We start from the raw sequence: 21834 nt of genomic DNA, 5'->3' as shown, positions 1-21834 counted from the left end.
TTCAATAAAAGAAATCTGGAATTAAGAATCTGCTGATGACCATGAAACCATTATCGATGGTCAGAAAGACCCATCTGGATCACGAATGTCCTTTAGGGAAGGAAATCTGCTGTCTTTACCTGGTCATGAGACTCCAGAGCCACAGCAATGTTATTGACTCTCAACTGCCCTCTGAAAAAGGGCAACTGGAATGGGCAATAAATGCTGGCCAGCCAGCAACCTCCACATCCGTTGAACAAATATTTAAAAATCCATTTAAAGTACTAAGTAAGTGAGAAGACAAAGGGTGAAAAAGAATAGAAGGGAAGGTTTGTGGTAGGGTGCAGTGTAGGAGAGATTAAATGACAAAAGAAGGATTCACGGTGCAAGACAGTAGTAATGGTAAAAGATTTGTCCAGAAGAAGTGTGAATGGCAGCATCCTGAACAGCTGCTGTCTGAACACAAGGAAAAGGAAAATAGAAAGAAACAAGATTTAAAAAAAACTAACCAGCAAAGATAAAGGAAATAACATTTGAGTAGAGTACAATCTAAAATTAATGATCTTACTACGGAGTCCAGAAGGTTGTCAAGTGCCCAGCTGAAAGATGAGGTGCTGTTCTTTGAGCCTGTGTTGATCGTCATTGGGCTGGCATGGTGGCACAGTGGTTAGTACCGCTGCCTCACAGCAGCCCGGGTTCAATTCTGGCCTTGGGTGACTGTGTGCAGGGATTGCACATTCTTCCCCTGTCAGTGTGGGTTTCCTCTGGGTGTTCTGGTTTCCTTCCACAGTCCAAAGATGTGCAGGTTAAATGGATTGGCTATGTTAAATTGACCCTTAGATGGATTAGCCATGGTAAATGTATGGGATTACCAGGATAGGGCGGGAGAGAGGGGCTGGGTAAGTTACTCTGTCAGAGAATTGATGGGCTAAATGGCCTCCTTCTGAACTGTAGGGATTCGATGATTGCAGGAAGCCAAAAGGAGAACATGCTTGTAACGCGTGGAAGGTGGAGATTTGAAACAACAGGCAATTGGTCACACTATCAGAATGAACAGAAGCATTCTGCGAAGCAGTCCCCATTGTAGAGAAGAGCACAGCGTGAGCTGTGAATGCGGTGTATGAGATTGAGGGGAGTACAATAAGTCTCTGTTACACATGGCAATTGTGTTTGGGGCTTCAGGCAGTGAGAAGAATAGAGGAAAAAGGGCAGGTGTGACATCCCCAGTATTTGCATTGAAGGGCGCAACAGGAAAAGGAGAGAGTGTTGGGGATGACAGAGGAGCGGACCAGACTGTTGTCGACCCTTTGGAACGGGAAGCTTTGTTTGTGCTGGAGGCGGAGATTCTTCCTATTTTCTACCCAAAATGGAATACCTACCTGTCTAAGGATTTAAGAGTCAACCACATTGCTGAGGATCAGGATCATATGTAGGCCAGACCAGGTAAGGAGTCACTGTTAAAGGTACAGGTGGAAGATGCTGCCTTCTATTTGAAAATGACTGCTCTGGGGAGAATGCTGGGCAGTGAATTCAAACACAGAAGTTCACACCACATTTTCCAGTGCTGTCCTGGGTGAATGCCAAGTCTACTTTCCAATTAGAAATAGATCTGGAGAAGATAAGCTCTGATGTTGTTATTGAATGTCAAACCTGGCCGTGTTGGTTGGAAATTAAATTTCACAGCATGCTGCTACATAAGCAGTTTTTTTTCCCTGGCTCCCTCAGTCCAGATTAGATATCACACCTCTCTGTGGCTATCTGAAGCACATTATTGATGGAGCTTTATGTTCAATTAGTTGGCGGAGGTGGTGTTTTGTTTCGCTTGTCAAATGAACAATATTTGCATTCTTTCTTTGAATTATTTTTTATTATCTTCAGTTTGCCTATGGCAAGGCGTCTGCAAGCGTCTGTATGTTTTAGTTCTAGGTTGTACAGGGCGACGGTCATTTTTTTTTCCTGATGTAAGATAATGAGGGGATGCAGAAACATTCCCAGGGTTCAGCATGCTCCGAGTGAGAGTGGGGTGTGAATGGTATGCCATCTGAGAGCGCTGGCTCTTGGCGCCAGAGGCTTATGGCACCCTGGTTGACTGGTGGTCCTCGTGCCTCTGGATGAGCGGGTGGTGGTGTTAGGAATTGCCTTTAAAGCCGGACCATTTGGAATCTCTGGAAAGGGGGAATTGGGCTGGATGGCTGCTTGTTGGCCAGCATGGACACAATGGGCTGAAGGACCTTCTTTCATGCTGTAAATTTCTGTTCCTACTGTTCCATGCTGATCCAATAATTCAAACAACCAACACCTCTGACAGCTTTGAAGATTCGCCAGTCATAAGCGAAAACCTGCAGATTCTGTGCCCTTTTTCTAAATTAAAACTTATTTGCTTTTATTTCTGTGATTTTTTCCACCCCCACCCCCTTACCTGACATCTGTATAATGACGTGACTTTCACATGCAGAGCTGCTGTTGTAAGTGTATTGGATGGTCTAATTGCCAGGGAGGGAGTTGGTGGGTGGCGAACAAACCTGTCACAGCACTAGGAGAAGAAATCCAATAGCTAAATTATTCAGTAGTGTAAACATTTTTTTTATCAACCGATGTTTGATTGTGAGTGGAGCTGTTACTAATCTGATCCTGATAGCTCCTCTGTAAGTGCTGTTTGTAAAGTGGATGTCTGTAATAGTGCATCAGAATCGCCACATTCACTTGAGTACATCCCCTTTAAAACTTAATCTGTTTTTATTGCCTTCAAATACCCTGTTAATAATGGAATACATTTTTTAAGTTTCATAAATATGAAGAGGAGCTTTGTGTTTGAACCTGCTTCAATCAATAAAGTTGTCATCAGTAATATCTGCCGCTGAATGTTTCTGAATAAGTATTAGCTCTGTGTTCTGATATGAATGCAGTCTTGTTGCACGCAACATAAAGGGAACAGTCTTTTGCCTGAGGGCTTGGAGTAATGCATAATCTTCTCCTTTGGAAAGAGCAGAGAACTGAATTTTCGACAGTGCTGCTCCTCCCACTGCTAGAGTCATAGTTATCACCATTTAAAAATACACTTTGGGTAACAATTCTTTACAGAATTTTTAATGTATTTATAAATCTTTTACATGCTCAAAGTATAAGGTGATCCTTTTCAATGCGAGTTGATATGAACCACTGTTTTTCTCACTGGTGTGTCCGGCAGAATAGCAAGTGACCCTCAATCACGCCTCCATCGATATTATGACCTAAAAGTGAACCGAACTGGGGTTGTGAGTTCCGCAGCAAGTAATTTCCCTCCTGACTGCCCAAAGCCTGTCCACCATCTGCAAGGCACAAGTTGGGAGTGTGGTGGTATACTCTCTACTTGCCTGGATGAGTGCAGCTCCAATGTCATTCGAAGAATTACATCACCCAGAACAAAGCAGCCTGTCTGATGATCCACCACCTTAAACAGTCACTCCCTCCCCCACCAGGAATTCCCCTCCAAGCCACACACCATCCTGAAATTATATAATTCCACTTGGAATTATATTGCCATTCCTTTGCTGGTTTAAAATCTGGCAACTCCCTTCCTAATAGCAGTGAGGGTGTTTCTACACCACGTTGGCTCCAGCAGTTCAAGAAGATGATTCACTACCACCTTCCCGAGGGCAGTGATGAATGGGCGATCAGTTGTGGCCTAGCCAGTGATGCCCACGTCCCATGAAAAGAATAAATAAAAGCAAATTGGATGAAAACCATCTGTTTGTGTGCAGCGCGAATGGTGAATTGCTGTTGAACAAAGAAACAATTGGGAGAATTTATTAATCAAGAGCACTGTTTAATGTTACACCATCATTGTAAGGAAGGTACATAGGTACAAACTAGTAAAAGCAAGTTTTGGATTGATGTGAGGGAGCACTTTGTCATGCAAAGACTAATTGCCTGGAGGAAAGCATCAAGTATTGGAAACAGAATTTCTGGGGTACTTAAGGGGCAATTAAATACTGTGTGGAAATCATAAGTTAGATGGGTTGAAAGGCCCTCTCGTATATAATTTTGGATGCAATTGAAATTAATAATACAGTGAAAATACTGGCCAAGCTTATGCAAAACTGAGTTAGCTTCTCGTAAGTGCTCCATAACTAGCTTTTCTGCATGGTTATCTTTGCTCATTGGTGAAGTTCAGTTTCTTATTGATAAATAGTGTGCATTTTGCAACTTGGTTGGAATGACCGCTTCAGGATCCAAAACGACAACAGTTCCTTAATTTTGCAGCAACACCAGAATTTGTGGTTTCCAGTTACATGTAAGAATGAACAAGGATTTTCTGCACAATCTGGGTGAAATCTTCTCTGCATTTGCCTATTTGTTAGGAAGCCATTTTTTTGTTATTGGTTTAGGTAAAGGGTGGGGGTTGGTGGTTATCAGTGTAGCTTGGTGCAAATTCTCTCGTGCATTGAGAAGCTGGTAGTGCAGTCCAGTTATACCTGTTGTTTTTCAGTGATTTTGGTTTTTATCTTTCTTTGCTGTAACTCTCTGCTTTCAGCATGTGTCTGCAGCCTAGTTTTGACTGTAGGTGTATTCAAAAGAAATTGTAGAAACTTTCCATACTTTAATTGTATAGTTACATTTCAGCAGTAAGTAGTCTGAAAATTACTGCCAGTGAATAATGTAATATTGACAAAGGGACACCAGGGAATTGCTTCAAATGAATGGAGTGAGCTCGTTAAATTAAGCAGTGGATACACTTAATCTATCGGATGATGAAAATGCACAAGGTCACCGAGGACCACATCTGGTTTTGAGAAACTACTGATTACAGTCAAAGTTACTTTTGCCTCGGGTCCAAGAGGTTGCAACCCTACAATGTTATTCTTTGTTCCAGGAAAAACTTTGTCAATTCCATGTGTTGTTAATGTGCAAATGCTAGAATACGTCAATGAGTGGAAAGTGAGCAAGTCCTTCATTGTATCACCAGATTTTATTTATTGCAAATACACACCTAATTAATCAGAGTTACTTCAATTTTAACTAGCTGAATGATGAAGTTGACTAAAAATGTTGTTTATTAGTATGGTCATATTTTGATGTGTTCGAATTAAAAGACGTTCAGTTTGATATTCCTAAACATTTCAGAGCCTCACTCTGAGGTGAGAAAAACACCTCAGTGCATTTGTATTATAATAAATGATTGCGCTATTTGAGTAGCCTATTTCAGTCATCATTTTTGCATATTTCCAGTGAGATTTTGTGACGCACCAGTATACTAAGGCAATGATGATGCACCAGTACATTACGCTAAAGGTGGTAGACCATCTATGGCAAAAGGTGATAGGAAAATGTGCTTAGAATCTTACATTTCCAGACTTGTGGGGTTTGTACAAAACGGAAAGTTTAATTTTCCAACTGGATGGAAGAAGGATCATCAACTGTCCCAAATTACTGTAATACTTATTGCCAAGACCAAACTGAAGCCAAGCATTGACAGGAATGTGGAAACCCAGGCATCCCACCCGCATTCTCTCCTCCATAGAATAATACAGCGCAGTACAGCCCTTCGGCCCTCAATGTTGCGCCAACCTGTGAAACCAATCTAAAGCCCATCTAACCTACACTATTCCAGTATCATCCATATGCTTATCCAATGACTATTTAAATGCCCTTAAAGTTGGCGAGTCCACTACTGTTGCAGGCAGGGCATTCCACGCCCTTACTACTCTCTGAATAAAGAATCTCCCTCTGACATCTGTCCTATATCTATCACCCCTCAATTTAAAGCTGTGTCCCCTCGTACTAGCCATCTCAATCTGAGGAAAAAGCTCCACCCTATCTAATCCTCTGATCATCTTATGTGCCTCTATTAAGTCACCTCTAACAGAAACAGCCTCAAGTCCCTCAGCCTTTCCTCATAAGATCTTCCCACCATACCAGACAACATCCTGATAAATCTCCTCTGCACCCTTTCCAATGCTTCCACATCCTTCCTATAATGCGGTGACCAGAACTGTACACAGTACTCCAAATGCAGCCGTACCAGAGGTTTGTACAGCTGCAACATGACCTCATGGCTCCGAAACTCAATCCCTCTACCAATAAAAGCTAACACACTGTATGCCTTCTTAACAACCCTATCAACCTGGGTGCTAACTTTCAGGGATCTATGCACATGGACACCGAGATCCCTCTGCTCATCCACACTACCAAGAACTTACCAAGTAACAGGAATACGGAAGGAGTAACAGGAATACTCTGTATTCCTGTTACTCCTTCCAAAATGAATCACTTCACACTTTTCCGCATTAAACTCCATTTGCCACCTATCAGCCCAGCTCTGCAGCTTACCTATGTCCCTCTGTAACCTGTAACAGCCTTCCACACTGTCCGCAACTCCACTGACTTCAGTGTCATCTGCAAATTTACTAATCCACCCTTCTACGCCCTCACCCAGGTCACTTATAAAAAATGACAAACAGCAGTGGCCCCAAAACAGATCCTTCCGGTACACCACTAGTAACTGAACTCCAGAAAGAACATTTCCCATCAACCACCACCCTCTGTCTTCTTACAGCTAGCCAATTTCTGATCCAAACCGCTAAATCGCCCTCAATCCCATGCCTTTGTATCTTCTGCCAAAGCTTACCATGGGGAACTTTATCAAATGCTTTACTGAAATCCATATACACTACATCACCTGCTTTACCCTCATCCAGCTCTTTGGTCACCTTCTCAAAGAACTCAGTAAGGTTTGTGAGGCATGATCTACTCTTCACAAAACCTTTAATGAAGGTCCCACGTTAAACTCCTCAGTCACTAAGAACTCATTTTTAGTGTGGAAGCAAGTCATCTTCAACTTGAAGGGACTAACTGATAAGAAGCAGATTATTCATGAGCAGGACAACTTGATCCAGACTGACAAAAATAATAACAGTAATGAGAGGTTATACTATCAGGATAGATTGATTAGGCTTGAGGCCCTTTTGTCTACGAAAAAAAGGGTTGAGAGGTGATCTGATAAGATCTTTAAAGGGTTTGACAGGATGGACATGGTAGTGCTAATTCCACTTGTGGGTGAAACAAAAACTAGTGGCCATGGATGTAAAGTATTCACCATTAAATCCAATAAGAAATTCAGAAGAAACTTCTTACTTGGAGAATGGTTAAAATGTGGAACTCGTTACCACAAGGAGAGTTTGAGGCAAGTTGCATGCATTTAACTTGACGAATGTATTAACTGAATAAACTAACCAGAGGAAACTAGATCAGCATATGATGGAGAAAGAATTTGGAAGGGTATGTTGATGGGTTTAGATGTAGAAAGATCCTTATTTGAGGAAGGATGACTTTGCTATAGAGGAAGTACAGTGAAGGTTTACCAGGCTGATTTCCTGGGATGGCAGGTCTGTCATATGAGGAGACACTAAGTCGGTTAGGATTAAATTCACTGGAGTTCAGAAGAGTGAGAAGGGATCTCCATAAACTTATAAAATTCTCACAGGATTAGACAGGGTAAATTCAAAAAGACTGTTCCCAATGGTGGGGGAGTCCAGAACTAGGGGGTCATAGTTTGAGGATAAGGGGTGAACACTTGAGAACTCAGGTGAGAAGAAATTTCTTCACCCAGAGGATGATGAATATATGGAATTCACTATCACCAAATGTAGTTGAGGCCAAAACGTTGTCTGATTTCAAGAAGAAATTTAGCTTTGCTCTTGGGGCTAAAGGAATCAAGGGATATGGGGCGGAGGGGGGTATCAGGATATTGAATTCTATGATCAGCCAGGATCAAAATGAATGGCAGAGCAGGCTTGAAGGGCCAAATGGCCTACTCCTGCTTCTAGCTTCTAGGTTGGGAATGGGGGGTAGACTCGGTAGAACAGAAACACTAACGTGGGCTGTTTGGGCTGCGGCCTAGCTCTGTGCTATAAATATTATGGGGCGAATTTTACTGTCCTGTCCACCACGGTAATCGGAGCAGGCAAGGGGCGGACCATGGAAAGGTCCACTGACCTCAGGCAGCATTTTCTGGTTTTTGAGGCGAGCGAGGCCAGAAATGTCCAGTCTATGTTTTAATTTGGAGTGTGTAATGCTGATTAAATTAATCAAACTTTTCTGCTAAATGAGATTCTGTGATTTTTTTTCCCCCTTATTTGGGAATCTCCTTCTGCAATTCTAACTTAGTAATTGAGATTACTAATTTGTTGGTGACAAAGATTACATGGGATTATGGAATAATACAGAATATATACATTACTGTTCCTTCACTGTCAAGATCCTGGAACTCCTTCCCTAACAGCACTGTGGGTGTACCTATACCTCAAGAACTGTAATGGCTCAAGAAAGCAGTTCACCATGCCCTTCTCAGGAGCAATTTGAAATGGGTGATAAATGCTGGCCAAGCCAGTGACACCCACAAACCCTGAACAAATTTTAAAAATTCAGGGGTGCTAGTCATTATTTTGTGGCCATATGTGATTTTGTACCTTTCCCGTGTGAACTGAGATATTGGGCGGGACTTTACAGCCTTGCTTGTCCCCAAACTGTAAAATCTGGCTTGAGGTCAACGGGCCTTTTTGTGATCTGCCCCTCACCCGCACTGATTCCCATGGCAGGCAGGATGGTAAAATTCCAGCCATTGACTGAGATTTAGTTGCAGGCAGCCTATACCCTCCCTTTCTTAAATGCAAAGGCTTGGGGGGGAGGCAAAGAATTTTTAGGAGAAATTTAGCCAGGAATTTGTTTGATTTTAGTTCATGGGAATGACATGATTATAATTCTATTTTTATATGATCACGCGCTTATTTATCAAGCGGTTTACTCAGAAGGTAGATGAATATCACTGTTAAAAAGGCAATAAATTAACAGAGGTTTATTAAAGGCTTAAGTAGGATGAAGCATTGTTGCTTCTATTAGTGAACTGTCTTACAGGCTAAAGGAAATGCTGTAACTTTGGCAATTATGCCTTCTGTTTGACATGAATGTTTGAGTATACTGCTGAGACCGGACCTTCACGTTACTGAGGGATAATTCACACTTATCTGTACATCAGGGCGACAAATGGCATGTCAGGATTATCATTTAATGCCCAACGGTGTTTGAGATATGGCCTGAAGTGGTTGGAAATCCCTCAGGAGACATCTACACAGAGAATAAGCCAAATATTTCATCGCTGACAAGGAGTTCTGGGTGCTCTCTCATGGGTGCAGGAGACTGTCGTAATTCAGTCACGGCTGCAATGGGCTTGAGTAGTAGATTTTTTCAGACTTCTGAACCAACTGCTGGAGTTCACAGTCATTGGTAACCTACACAAAAAAATGTGGTTTGAAGTAGGAGCATTTATTCCTCTGGAGGATGAGCAAGTTGTACCGGTTATTTTTTATCTATCGGTGTTATTTTATTCAAAAACAATTGATTCAAAATTTATTAAGTGTTTTTTTAGCAGTGGGCAGAGTTCTAAAAGACACCCAGAAGGTGGATCAGTTTATTTTGTGACTTTGTTGGTTTGTTGTACGCATCTATGTGTCTAAACTTGGTCTGAATGACTAACTCAGTCCTGACAGCCAGCACACCAGTCACAGGACATTAATTCTTAACTCTAAAGTGACCAGTTCTACTTCCCCCATTAATCAAGAAGCTGCTATTTACTTTTCCAATTTGCTGCTTTTATTATAGGCTGGTCACACTGTCTGTCACGGGTGTTCATCCTCTTAGATATTCCTACCTGCCTTGTCAGCCTAAAAAAGTATTTTATACCTTACTTTTGATGACCAGAGCTTTTTATTTCCCCTGACATAAGACCTTTCGACCTCTATCTTCTCACCAATGATTTTTTAAATCCTGAATGATTTGGGAATAATTGCAGTGCCTTTAGTGATTATTACCCTTCACTGATAGTAAATCACTGAACTCCCCTGAGGCCAGAACCCAATTTTTGTATGCGTCTGCCACTGTCTGTTTCTGCAAGCACCACTGCTCACATGCAACTGTATTTTAAGCAGCATCTGCATGCATCTGTCCTCCTCCTCCTGATCTGATGCATGGGCTGAAATATTTGATTTTAACAATTAAGATGCTATTGCCACTGCTTATAAACTTAATTGCAGTATTGGTTTAAAAAAAAGAAACTAGTTTGAGCAGGTAATTAACGGGTTACTATATTTGTAGTTCAGTCTCTTTAATGGAAATCACTTCAAGACAATTTGAATGTTGGCCTGATTTACTCGTGAAAAATCCACAGATAATTTGAACCCCAGGGAAACAGCATACTTGGTTATTGCCATCATTTCATTGGAGTTTCTACCCAACTTATGGCAGAAATCAGGAGAAACCCAACGAATATCTATTTGATGTGATTTGATTTACTATTGTCACATAGTTTATTAGTGTCACAAGTAGGCTTACATTCACACTGCAATGAGGTTACTATGAAAATAGTCGCCACACTCCAGTATCTATTCGAGTACACTGAGGGAGTTTTTAGCTTGGCCAATGCACCTAGCCAGCATGTCTTTTGGACTATGGGAAGAAACCGGAGCAACAAGAGAAAACCCACACAGACACGGGGAGAATGTGCAGACTCCACATAGACAGTGACCCAAGCTGGGAATCGAACCCAGGTCCTGGGCGCTGTGAGGCAGTAGTGCTAACCACTGTGCCACCACATGTACAGGGACACAGTGAGAAGTATTGTTTCTTGCACATGATACAGACAAAGCATACCATCCATAGAGTACATAGGAGAGAAGGAACGGAGAGGCTGCAGAATATAATGTTACAGTCAGAGCTAGGGTGCAGAGAAAGATCAATGTAATATATCATAGATCCATTCAAAAGCCTGATGGCAGCAAGAAGCTATTCTTGAGTCAGTTGGTACGTGACCTTAGACTTTTGTATCTTTTTCCTGATGGGAGAAGGTGGAAGAGATTGTCTACACCAACACATTCACTGAACACCTTTCTTGCTTGTTTTCTCTGCTTGCTTTTGGCTATTTGCAGTGATGCTGCACAGACATTGAATTCCATACTTTGTCCAAATTACTTTTACAATGTGAGCATTGATGGAAGATGCTGGAAAATGTTCAACCGCAGAATGAATCACAGATCCTATTCTCACTCGATGTTCACAAGCAAGGGATCGCTGAGCGCTAACTAGGCTGACCAGCACCATCCAAGCTTTCGCTGTTGACCCAGAAGCACTGAAAACAATTATCCTCACCAACAAGGACTTGAAAATGGCTAACTCAATTCACAATTAACTTATGGCTGAATCTGGAACCTTCCTGAACTTAGTGAAGATGTTTTGTGTACTGTTTTCTTTTCAAAAGAAAAATTTGATTTCATCACGGAATGGTTACAGCAGATGTTGTGGATTCATGTTTGTTCCTAGCTGGAACAAGGTCACTTTTAAAAGTTATCGTTACGATCTTTATTGCACACAGGCTGCTAGGTTAGACTGACTGTTAGTCCGCCCAAGCTGTCAATGATGTCATCAGTACATCACATGATCAAACTCTTAAAGTGACCTTGTTCCAACTAGGGGCAAATTGAGTACACAATAGCATAGAAAGAGGCCATTCAGCCCATTGTGCCAGTCTTGGCTGTCCAAAGGAGTACATAGAAAATAGAAACAGTAGCAGGCTATTTGGCCCTTTGCTATAATCCTTTCTTGGACAAGGACACCAAAACTGCACACAATACTCTAGGTATGGCCTCACCAATGCCGAATACAATTGCAACAAAACATCACTCTCCTTATTCTCAAATCCTCTTGCTATGAAGGCCAGCATACTGTTTGCCTTCTTTACTGCCTGCTGTACCTACTTGCTTACTTTCAGTGACAGATGCGCAAGGGAAACAAGGTCTTGCTGAGTATCCACCTCTCTCAATTTGTACACATTCAAATAATAATCTACCTCCTTATTATTGATACTGAAGTGGATAAACTCACATTTATTCACATTATACTGTGTCTGCCATGCATATGTCTATTCACACAATCTGTCCAAATCATGCTGTGGCATCCTTACATCCTCCTCACAGCTTACCCTCCCACCCAACTTTGTATCATCTGCAAATTTGGAGATAATATGTTTAGATCTCTCATCCAAATCATTAATATATAATGTGAACAGTTGGGCTGCTAGCACAGATTCCTGGGGTACCACACTAGTCACTGCCTGCCTTTCAGGGGAAAAAAAACCCATTTATGCCAACTCCGCTTCCTGTCTACTAACCAACTTTTTATCTACCTCAAGACACTATCCACAATCCTATGCACTTTAACTTTACATAGCAATCTGCAATGCGAGACTGAGTTGAAAGCCTTTTGAAAGTCTAAATAAACCACATCAACCAGTTCCCCCTGGTCAACTCTACTAGTTACATCCTCAAAGGATTCCAGTAGATTTGTCAAGCATGATTTCCATTTCATATATCTATGCTGACGTTGATTATACTACTTTCCAAATGCTGTGCTATGAAATCCTTAACGGACTCTAGCAACTTTCCCAGTTAGGGGAACCAATGTTAGACTCGCTGGTCTATAGTTCCCTGTTTTCTCCCTACCTCCTTTTTTTTGAATAACAAGCTTACATTAGCTACCCTCCAACCTATAGGAACCATTCCAGAGTCCAAAGAATTTTGGAAGACAACTACCTCAATGGATCTACTATTTCCAGGGCCACTTCCTTAAGTACTCTGCGATGAAAATTATCAGGACCTGGAGATTTATTCATCTTCAAACCCATTAATTTCCCCAGAACCACTTCTCTACTGATACTGATTTCCTTCAGCCCCTCACCAAAACTTGTATTTCTCTGAACTTTGGGTACATTATTCATGTTTTCTTTTGTGAAGATAGAAGTAAAGTACCAACTTAGTATGTCAGCCATTTCTCTGTTCCCCATTATGAATTTCCATGTTGCTGACTTAAGAGGCCTATATTCGTTTTTGTCAATTTTTTTCACTTCACATACCTATAGAAACTTTTGCAGTCAGTTTTAATGCCAGCATACTTCCATACTGTGTTTTCCCCTTTTTAATCAATCCCTTGACCAGCCTTTCCTGAATTTTAAACTGCTCCCAATCCTCAGTTCTATTGCTTTTTCTTGCCAATTTGTATGCAGCTTGTTTGAATCTAATATTATTTTGAGTTCCCCTTGTAAGCCATGAATTGGTCACAGTTCCCTTTCCACTCTTGCACCAAATGGGAATAAACTCTTTGGAGTTCAGCTATTCAATCTTGAAATGCCTGCCATGGTCTGTCCTTCCTTTCAGTAATATTTCCCAGTCCATCATGGCCAACTTGTGCCTCATTCCATCATAGTTAACTTTACTGAGATTCAGGACCCTGGTCTCAAAATCAAGTACCTCACTGTCCACCTTAATAAAGAATTCTACCATATTATGGTCACTTGTCCCCAAGGGTTCTGTCACAACTAGATTGCCAACTAATCCATTTTCATTGCACAATACCCAGTCCACGATGGCCTGTTCCCTTGTTGGTTCCTCAACTTATTGGTCCAGAAAACCATCCCGAAGGCACTCCAGAAATTCCTCCTCTATTGTACTGTGACTAATTTGACTCTCCCAATCTATATGCAGATTAAAGTCCTCCATAATCACAGATGTTCCTTTAGCACATGCATCTCTGCTTTCCTGCCCAATGCTATTCCCAGTATTGCCACTACTCTTTGTGGTCTGTATACCACCCCATGAATGTTTTTATTCCTTGGTGTTTCTTAACTCAACCCATACAGATTCCACATTAAATATCTTTTCTCAATATCTTCTTTAGTCAACAATGCAATTCCACCATCTTTTCCTTTCTGTCTGTTCTTCCTAAACACTAAACAGCCCTCAATATTTAGTTCCTATCCTTAGTCACCTTGGCGTCACTATAACCCCAACTATATCATACCCCTTCACATTTATCTGCGCAACTAATTCATCCGTTTTGTTTCAAATGCTCCAAGTGTTCAGGTTCAAAACCTAAAGATAGGTCACCTCGTGCCATTTTAGCTGTGTGGCATTGTTTTTATTTCATTTACCTCTCACTCTAAAGATGATAAACCCTGATTGGGTGCTATGCAAACATTCTTCCATGAGTTATGACTTTCTGATGACATCCAAGTGGCAGCTCTTCATGCCTGAGTGTTGACTTGTTTTTAAGCCATCCCAGTTGTGCGAACCCTGCTCGCTCTTGGCGTTCACTTTAAAGAGACAGATGTTTTTAAGGTCTGGAAATCCTCCAGTGACGGGTTACATATAGTGCCAGTTTGTTCAACTGTCGCCCACTCTGAGCTCAGTTAACTGGGGACAAACCACACATTGGCCTCACCCCAAATCATTGAGTTGGCTGAATAATGTCCTAATCTCTTTTCCAGCTACTTTCCATAACCTCATTTCCTCCAGTATTGCGATCTGATGCAAACTGTTCCTTTTGAAAATTAAGCTTCCAAATTTTTTGAAGTATTAACAGGGCAGTGAATAAAAATTTTGGCTGGCTTATCAAAGTGCTGAAAAGCACCCTCTAATTCAGCTTTTTTTAAAATAAATGCTGTTATCTGCAGGTCTGAGTGTATGCAAAATACATGCTACCTCTCTTCCGAGAGATAAACTGTTGAAATCCCTAAATATAGGATCCTTTTCGCAAACTGCTTCCTTTTTTTAACATTTCGCTGAAAATTGCTAAATTTACTCTACCTTGAAACATATAAATGTCCTAAAAATAAAATACGTTTTCTAAACAACTCCGCATTTCACTTGCTTTGGACAAAGGAAATGCAAATTGATGGAAAATTACATAGTAACAGTCTTCCTGATGCCTTGTGTCTAAAACCCCTAAAATAAGTCCTCACTTGCATAACAAAAGATCTAACTATACAATTATGATTCTTTAAATTAAGGCACAATACTGGTATGCCGATTATTTTTAAAAAAGTAGTACTATTCAAATTACACTCCAGTGCCTGTGATTCAACCAGGCTTGAGATTATCTCGCTGTACGAGTGGCAGTGGATTCATAAACTTGGGTCACTAATAGTTTTTAGTGTTTTTTTTCATAAGTTGGAAGATCACCTGAACATTATTTAAAAAGCTGCCGTGGGAATTGAATAATACATTTGCTTGCAAAGTTTTTAAGCCAATTGCTTTCTTCATTGTGATTTTAGATGGCAGCTAATTAATGTTGGACCAACTGACAAAAGGTCTTTGATCAACAATATTAATTCTGGGCTGGATTTTAAATTTGGAGACTGTACTCCTCCTCCCAAGGATAAAATCCAGGAATGAACACACGCACACACACACACACACACACACACACACACACACACACACACACACACACACACACACACACACCCCCCCGCCTTCAGTTGGTGGTCATTTAATGTGCATCGATTAACTTGAGATGGGTCCTTCACCCCTCAACAACAGGAAGTCCCGCCTCACCTTGATAAGAATGCTACCATATTATGGTCACTTGTCCCCAAGGGTTTTCTCACGACTAGATTGCCAACTAATCCATTTTCATTGCACAATACCCTGTCCATGATGGCCTGCTCCCTTGTTGGTTCAACCAATTAGAGGCCCCCACCCACCTCAATCCCTCCATGTTGAAATAGAATAAAGTTTTACACATCTACTCTAGCCTTCACTATAATAAAAAAACTCCCCTTTAGCCCATTCCAAACGTACTTAATCCCTTATATGAAAAAAAGAGACTTATATTCAAACTCGATATCAAAAACAGCTAATCCTTTTATAAGCTCTTTGAGCTATCATTCGGACTGTGAAATTAAGACTGTGTTCAAATCCCACCACAGCAGTGCCATTAGGCTTGGTTATATTTGTAAGAATCCTAAATGTGGAGCTGCGAGCCTCATGTCCCTACAATATATCCTGCGAAACACTTTATTATACCACTCCCCAGTACAGGTAAAACCCAACCCTAACTAAGAACACTGAGAGCTTTATTATTGGCTAATGCTGTGTTGTCTGAGTACAACATCCACTACTCTGCAGTGATGCCCATGTCCTGTAAATCAATTAATAAATTACTTTCGTGGACACTGGTTTTATATACATTAATATGTAAGGTGGGATTATAACTCTTGCCATCTTGCAGTCTGACACCTGAAAGCATGAGAGCAGGAGATGTCGGACTCTTCCAGCATGCTATCTTGCTGTTTGGATTTCTCACCTTGTGGTGTGGAACTCCAATCTGAGCAACATTCACAGAAATCCTGAACTTCTCTCAACTTTTCAGTTAAACTTCTTGGAGCCTTTGAAGGTTTATCTTAAAATTCGGACCAGTTTACTTCTAAATTAATGTTATTTTTGAAATTGATGTCTTTGACTTGAATGCTTCACACGTGCAGACTTGGTTTCAAATCAGTAAAATGGTCATCTGACTTTAGAAAAGCTTCTTGCCCATTTGTGGTTGTACACTTGATGGTTGTACTGCCCACCATCTACAAGCTGCCATTCCCTTGTGTCTTGTATATTCCGACATCATCTTGTTCAATGACACTGGTCAATGTCAGCTAATTTATCTCGGTGACAGTTCACATCAAGTGGTTTGAGAAATGCAAACCCATCAAAATAATCTAATCTGACGTCAAATACTTCATTGCTTGTTCTGACAGGTCATCATGATCGGCGATGATATTGTGAATGATGTAGGTGGAGCCCAGCAGTGTGGTATGAAGGCTGTCCAAGTGAGGACAGGGAAGTACAGGTTAGTAAATTTTCAAGCCAATCCCAATTCTTCATTACATAGGAGCCCTAACGGACCAAATAAGAATGATTGCACCGCTATGGATTTAAATGCCAGGTAAGAATCATTACACAGTTACACCAATGGGTGGAGAACTTCACGGATAGCAGACAAGAAATCTGGTGCATTACAAAAAGCCTGGACGACAGCTTATCGTGAAGGAAAGTGTCCTTTGTGAACAGAGATGTGGGACCAGAAAAAAAATTCTAAGCCAAATGTCATCATCAATTAGCTTTTTAAACGTTGGTGGTTACTCTTGTACTTGCACCCTGTCAGGTGGAATGGAAAGTTAAAAAAAATAACATTTTTTGCACTTGTTAGTTATTCTATTAGCTGTAATAGTCCATTCCATTCTAGGAATCTGTTAGCTAAGTTAGCTAGATGACTGGTTAGTGATGCAGAGTGAGAATAATAGTGCAGGTTCACATCCCGTACCAGCTGAGGTTATTCATGATGGTCTCGCCTTCTCAATCTTGCTCCTTGTCTGAGGTGCGGTGATCCTCAGGTTAAATCACCACCAGTCAATTCTCCTCCTCAAAGGAGAGAGCAGCTTATGGTCATCTGGGACTATAGTGACTTTACCTTTCAATAGTCCATTGTAAAACTTCAGGTGATACTTGCATTACAAGTGTCATGAAAATAAGTTCATTCAAGGGAGGCCATTTGACACTAACTGATTCTCCTATAATTTATCCTACAATTTATCCATCACTGTGCTTAACTCAACATCCAACTGCCTTTTTAATAATTGCAGGTTTTTCTTCCAGGATATTATCCAGAAGACTGTCATGGTTTACTCTTGGTGTGGAAATTTCCTAATATTAGTCTTGAACTTGCTTTGCCAAATTACACTTTTATCCCTTTGTCTTGCATGTTTGGTTTAGTTTAAAGTAGTATTGACTTTCTCTATTTGTCTTAGTATCTACAGAAGTACCTCATCAAATGTCCTGTTTCTTTTGCTGCCTTTTGAGGCTGAAGCATCCCCAGTTTGTCAATTATTTTATTACCACTCCGTCCTCTGAGAATAGAGATCAAGCTTATAATCCTCTTTCAGTTGCTTGGATATCTCCCCTTTGTACTGTGCCCTGAGGGGCTTTGGTGATGTCTCATACAATAGTGCCAAAGGCCCTGTACATGTGCTAACTAAAAGCCGGTAATAATCTGCAGGCACTGAGCACCATTAAATATAAATGTGGGCACAGGATAATGTTTCGTTTGGTCTATTTATAAAGTGTCAGCTCAGTCAGTGGATAGTTTTTACATCTCAACAAGCTTTTGAATATTTTGCATTTTTTGACTACAATTGGGAACTGTGGCTCCCCAAAGATCCTATTTCTGAATTCTTTATAATCTCGCTGTAAACACGCTGTCATGTTGAGAGAACAGGATTTAGTTTTAAAAAGAAGCACACAGTGTATTTTGCGACTAAAAATAGAAAGTGCTGGAAAAGCTCAACAAGTCTGGCAGCATCTGTGGAGAGAGAATCAAAGGTTAACGTTTCGAGTCTGGGCGACTCTCCTTCAGAGCTTTCACTGAGCTGATATAAAAGATACAGGAGACGCAAAAAACAGAAACAATTTCATAGAATCTGTACTGTGCAGAAGGAGGCTATTCAGCCCACCAAGTCTGCACCGACAACAATCCCGCCCATGCCCTATGCCCGTAACCCCACGTATTTACCCTGCTAATTCTCTGACACTAAGGGACAATTTACCATGGCCAATCAACCTAAGCCACACATCTTTGGACTGGGAGGGGAAACAGGAGCGCCCGGAGGAAACCCGCCCAGACACGGGAAGAATGTGCAAATTCCACACAGCCAGTGACCTAAGCCGGGAATCGAACCCAGGTTCCTGGCACTGTGAGGCAGCAGTGCTAACCACTGTGCCACCGAGCCTCAATCTTTTGTACTGAAAATCAGCATTCTGCTTCACTTACACATACAGCATATTTTGTTAGCTGGTGATCTCTTGAAGAAAGATACTACTTAACATCCAGTCGTGAATTTTAACACTCCACAATAACACGAGGGAATTGATGGGTAGATTGAAAGGTGGAACAAGCAACAGTAACTCTTTTGGTTTGCATAATTAATTACAGGATTTTTTTGACGAGGACTCCAATAGCTCAATAATTTGCAGCTTTAAAAAAAGAGATTGGTCAAATTAAGCTACTTTGAATTAAGTCTGCAGAAAGTTCCTATTCTTTTTGTAAATCAAATATGCAGCAGTTGACATGGTAACGGACTATTTTGAGTTAATCAGGACAGTTACTGGGGGAATGATGTTAAGCTGGCTGAGTTTTATGGGTGGAATGGCTTTTTCAACGACATGCAGCATAAACCTTGTTCCTCTCCCCACAGCTTTCCTTGTGCAAGCTTTCAGTTCTGTAACATGTTAGCTTTATTTGTTCAGAAAATCCTCAAATGATGTAAGCAGCAAGTTGGGGCAAGGCTTGTGACTGCTCTTGGCGTGAGCAGCTGGCACTAACATTTTGCGAGAATCCTAATAAAGTACATCCTCCGCCTGCTCCATGATGAAATGTGAGCCACAGTCAGATCAATGGATCCACCACAGATACAATTCATGTTTGGACCAAGGTCAAGCAAGGCTGTGTCATCGCACCAACGCTCTTCCTGATCTTCCTTGCTAAGTCATTTCATCTCACTCTCAGCCAGCTCCCCACTTGAGTGAAGCTAAACTATAGAACAAACAGAAATCCATTCAAACTGTAAGATCCAAGGTGATCTCACTCTCTGTCACTGAACTACAGTATGCAGATGCTGCTTGCTCTGAGGCCAAGCTTCGAGCCATTGTCAACACCTTTCTCGAGGTGTGCAAGAGCATGGGCCTTACACGAAACATCTGTAAGATAAAGTTCTTTACCAACCTGCTCCCACTACAAAACACTGTCCACCCCTCAGTTATCAAAATCCACGACAAGGCCTTGTACAATGTTGACCACATCCCGTACTTTGGGAGCCGAATATCAACAAGGACAGACATCAACGATGAGGTTCAAAAATCTTCAGTGTGCCGGCATAGCCTTTGGTCACCTGAGGAAAAGAGTATTTGGAGACCAGGACCACAGACCCAGCACCCAGCTCATGGTCTACAGAGCAGTAACGATGCCCACCCGCCTATATGGCTCAGTGATGTGGACTACATGCAGCAGGCACCTCAAAACCCTGGAGAGGTACCACCAACACCACCTCCACATGATCTTGTAATTCCAGCTGTATCCACACCCAAACCAATATCCCCAGCATCAAAGCATTGACCAAGTTCAATCAACTCCATTGGATGGGCCACACCATCCACAGACCTGACACGAGACTCCCGAAACAAGCACTCTACTCAGAACTTTGACATGGCAAATGAGCCTCAGGAAGGCAGAGGAAATGCTTCCCTCAAATCCTCCTTGAAAATGTGCGATGTCCCCACTAACACCTGGACTGCCTGACCCGAGACTGTCTGAAGCGGAGGAAAAGCATCTGGGAAAGAGCGGAACACTTCGAGTTTCATCGCTGAAGGCAAACTGAAGCCAAGCATCAACAGCAAAAGGAGCACGTGGCGACCCGGACACCGATCCGCCCACTCCACCAACCACTATCTGCCCCACCTATACAGAGACTGTAGCTCGAGCTTTGGACTTCTCAATACCTGAGAGCTCATTCTTAGTGTGGAAACAAGTCACCCTTGACTCCGAGGGGCTGCTGAAGAAGGAGACACAAAAGCAGAAAACAAGCTGGAGCCTAAACAATCAGGCCTGAGGAAAACTGAGAGTATATTCTATATTCTTTTCTATTACACATGAAAATCAAAGTTTGAAGCCATCAAACCATCACTTACGCACATTATGCACAACATCTTTTAAGAAATGGGGGTGGCACAGTAGTTAGCATTGTTGCTTCACAGACCCAGGGATGCAGGTTCAATTCCTGGTTGGGGTCACTGTCTGTGTGGAGTCTGCACATTCTCTCCGTGTCTGCGTGGGTTTGCTCTGGGTGCTCCGGTTTCCTCCAAAGTCCAAAAGATGTCCTGTTTAGGTGCATTGGCCACACTAAATTCTCCCTCAGTGTACCTAAACAGGCGCAGGAGTGTGGCAACTAGGTGATTTTCATAGTGACTTCATTGTAGTGTTTACGTAAGTCTGCTTGTGACGCTAATAAGTAAACTTAAAACTTAAATTGAAATCAAGGAAGATTGCAACTTTTTTTGTATTCTGGTAAGAGCTGGAGGTTTCACTGAGTTAATACAAAAAATAGAGGAGATACAAATTGTAGCATCAAAAACAGGCACAATTTCCTCAATCATTTGTACTGAAAATCAGTATTCTGCTGCACTCAGGCTGTTGTTTTGACACAGGTGTTCAGGAAATCCTGGGCCACAATTTCCAGAAAGGTATTTTTCAACGGTCAATGATGTAACACCTGCCATTTGCTGAACCATTTGTTTTGCTTCTTAACCTGAAGTATTCCTGCTTTTACCGCCCTGCTCCTGTCTGCCTTTTCAACTGCTGAAAGGTTTTAGATGAACTCTAGGTGGTGCTGTGAACTGTAAATATGCTACGTTGAAACAGTCCTGAATAATTGGATAAATTTATGATTAAATCATCGCCCTTAACTTTTGTCCTGACCAGCTGGCCCTGGGACGTTTGAAATCACAACAGGTGCGAGATAGCCAAACTTGTGTTTCAAGAACTAAAATGTCTTGAATTCAGTGAAGTGATGTTGTTGACATGAGATTTAAGCAGAAAAATGTATTCTCCGTAGGTGCGAGAGAGAATTCATAGTAAGCTGAAACACAATTGGGATTCGTAGTCACTGGGCTGAATTTAATGCACGCCACCTTGATGAGCTTGGTGATGGGAGTGGGGGACTCGAGGGGTGGTTGGGGGATTTAATCAGCCAGGTAGGAGTGTGATGGGTGAGAATCACTACGTGCGAAGACCGATAAGGTACTTGGACGACCCTCCCATCCCATTGCCATTGAAGAAAGTTAAGTTCTCATCTTAATTTGGTATTAACTCAGGGACAGGCAAGTGGGAGCTTGATGAGCAGGCATTCAGAGCCTGAGTGAGGGGCCTGACATTGCAACCCATGATGTGGAT

The 21834-nt window shown here is 41.6% G+C and overlaps 1 protein-coding gene across 1 annotated transcript in view; it reads left to right on the top strand.

Annotated features, from left to right (window-relative positions):
• Positions 1 to 21834, top strand: part of lhpp (phospholysine phosphohistidine inorganic pyrophosphate phosphatase) — a 142956-nt gene that overhangs the window by 64059 nt on the left and 57063 nt on the right. Inside the window, exon 6 of the mRNA XM_080205286.1 lies at positions 16592 to 16683. Within this exon, the coding sequence (XP_080061412.1) occupies positions 16592 to 16683 (92 nt within the window). The remainder of the gene's footprint in view (positions 1 to 16591; positions 16684 to 21834) is intronic.

Source organism: Carcharhinus amblyrhynchos, chromosome 17 (genome assembly GCF_965287045.1).
Source record: "Carcharhinus amblyrhynchos chromosome 17, sCarAmb.v2.hapA, whole genome shotgun sequence".
Taxonomy (NCBI): domain Eukaryota; kingdom Metazoa; phylum Chordata; class Chondrichthyes; order Carcharhiniformes; family Carcharhinidae; genus Carcharhinus; species Carcharhinus amblyrhynchos.
The sequence above is the reverse complement of the archived record's forward strand: the minus strand, read 5'-3'. Positions and strand labels throughout refer to the sequence as shown.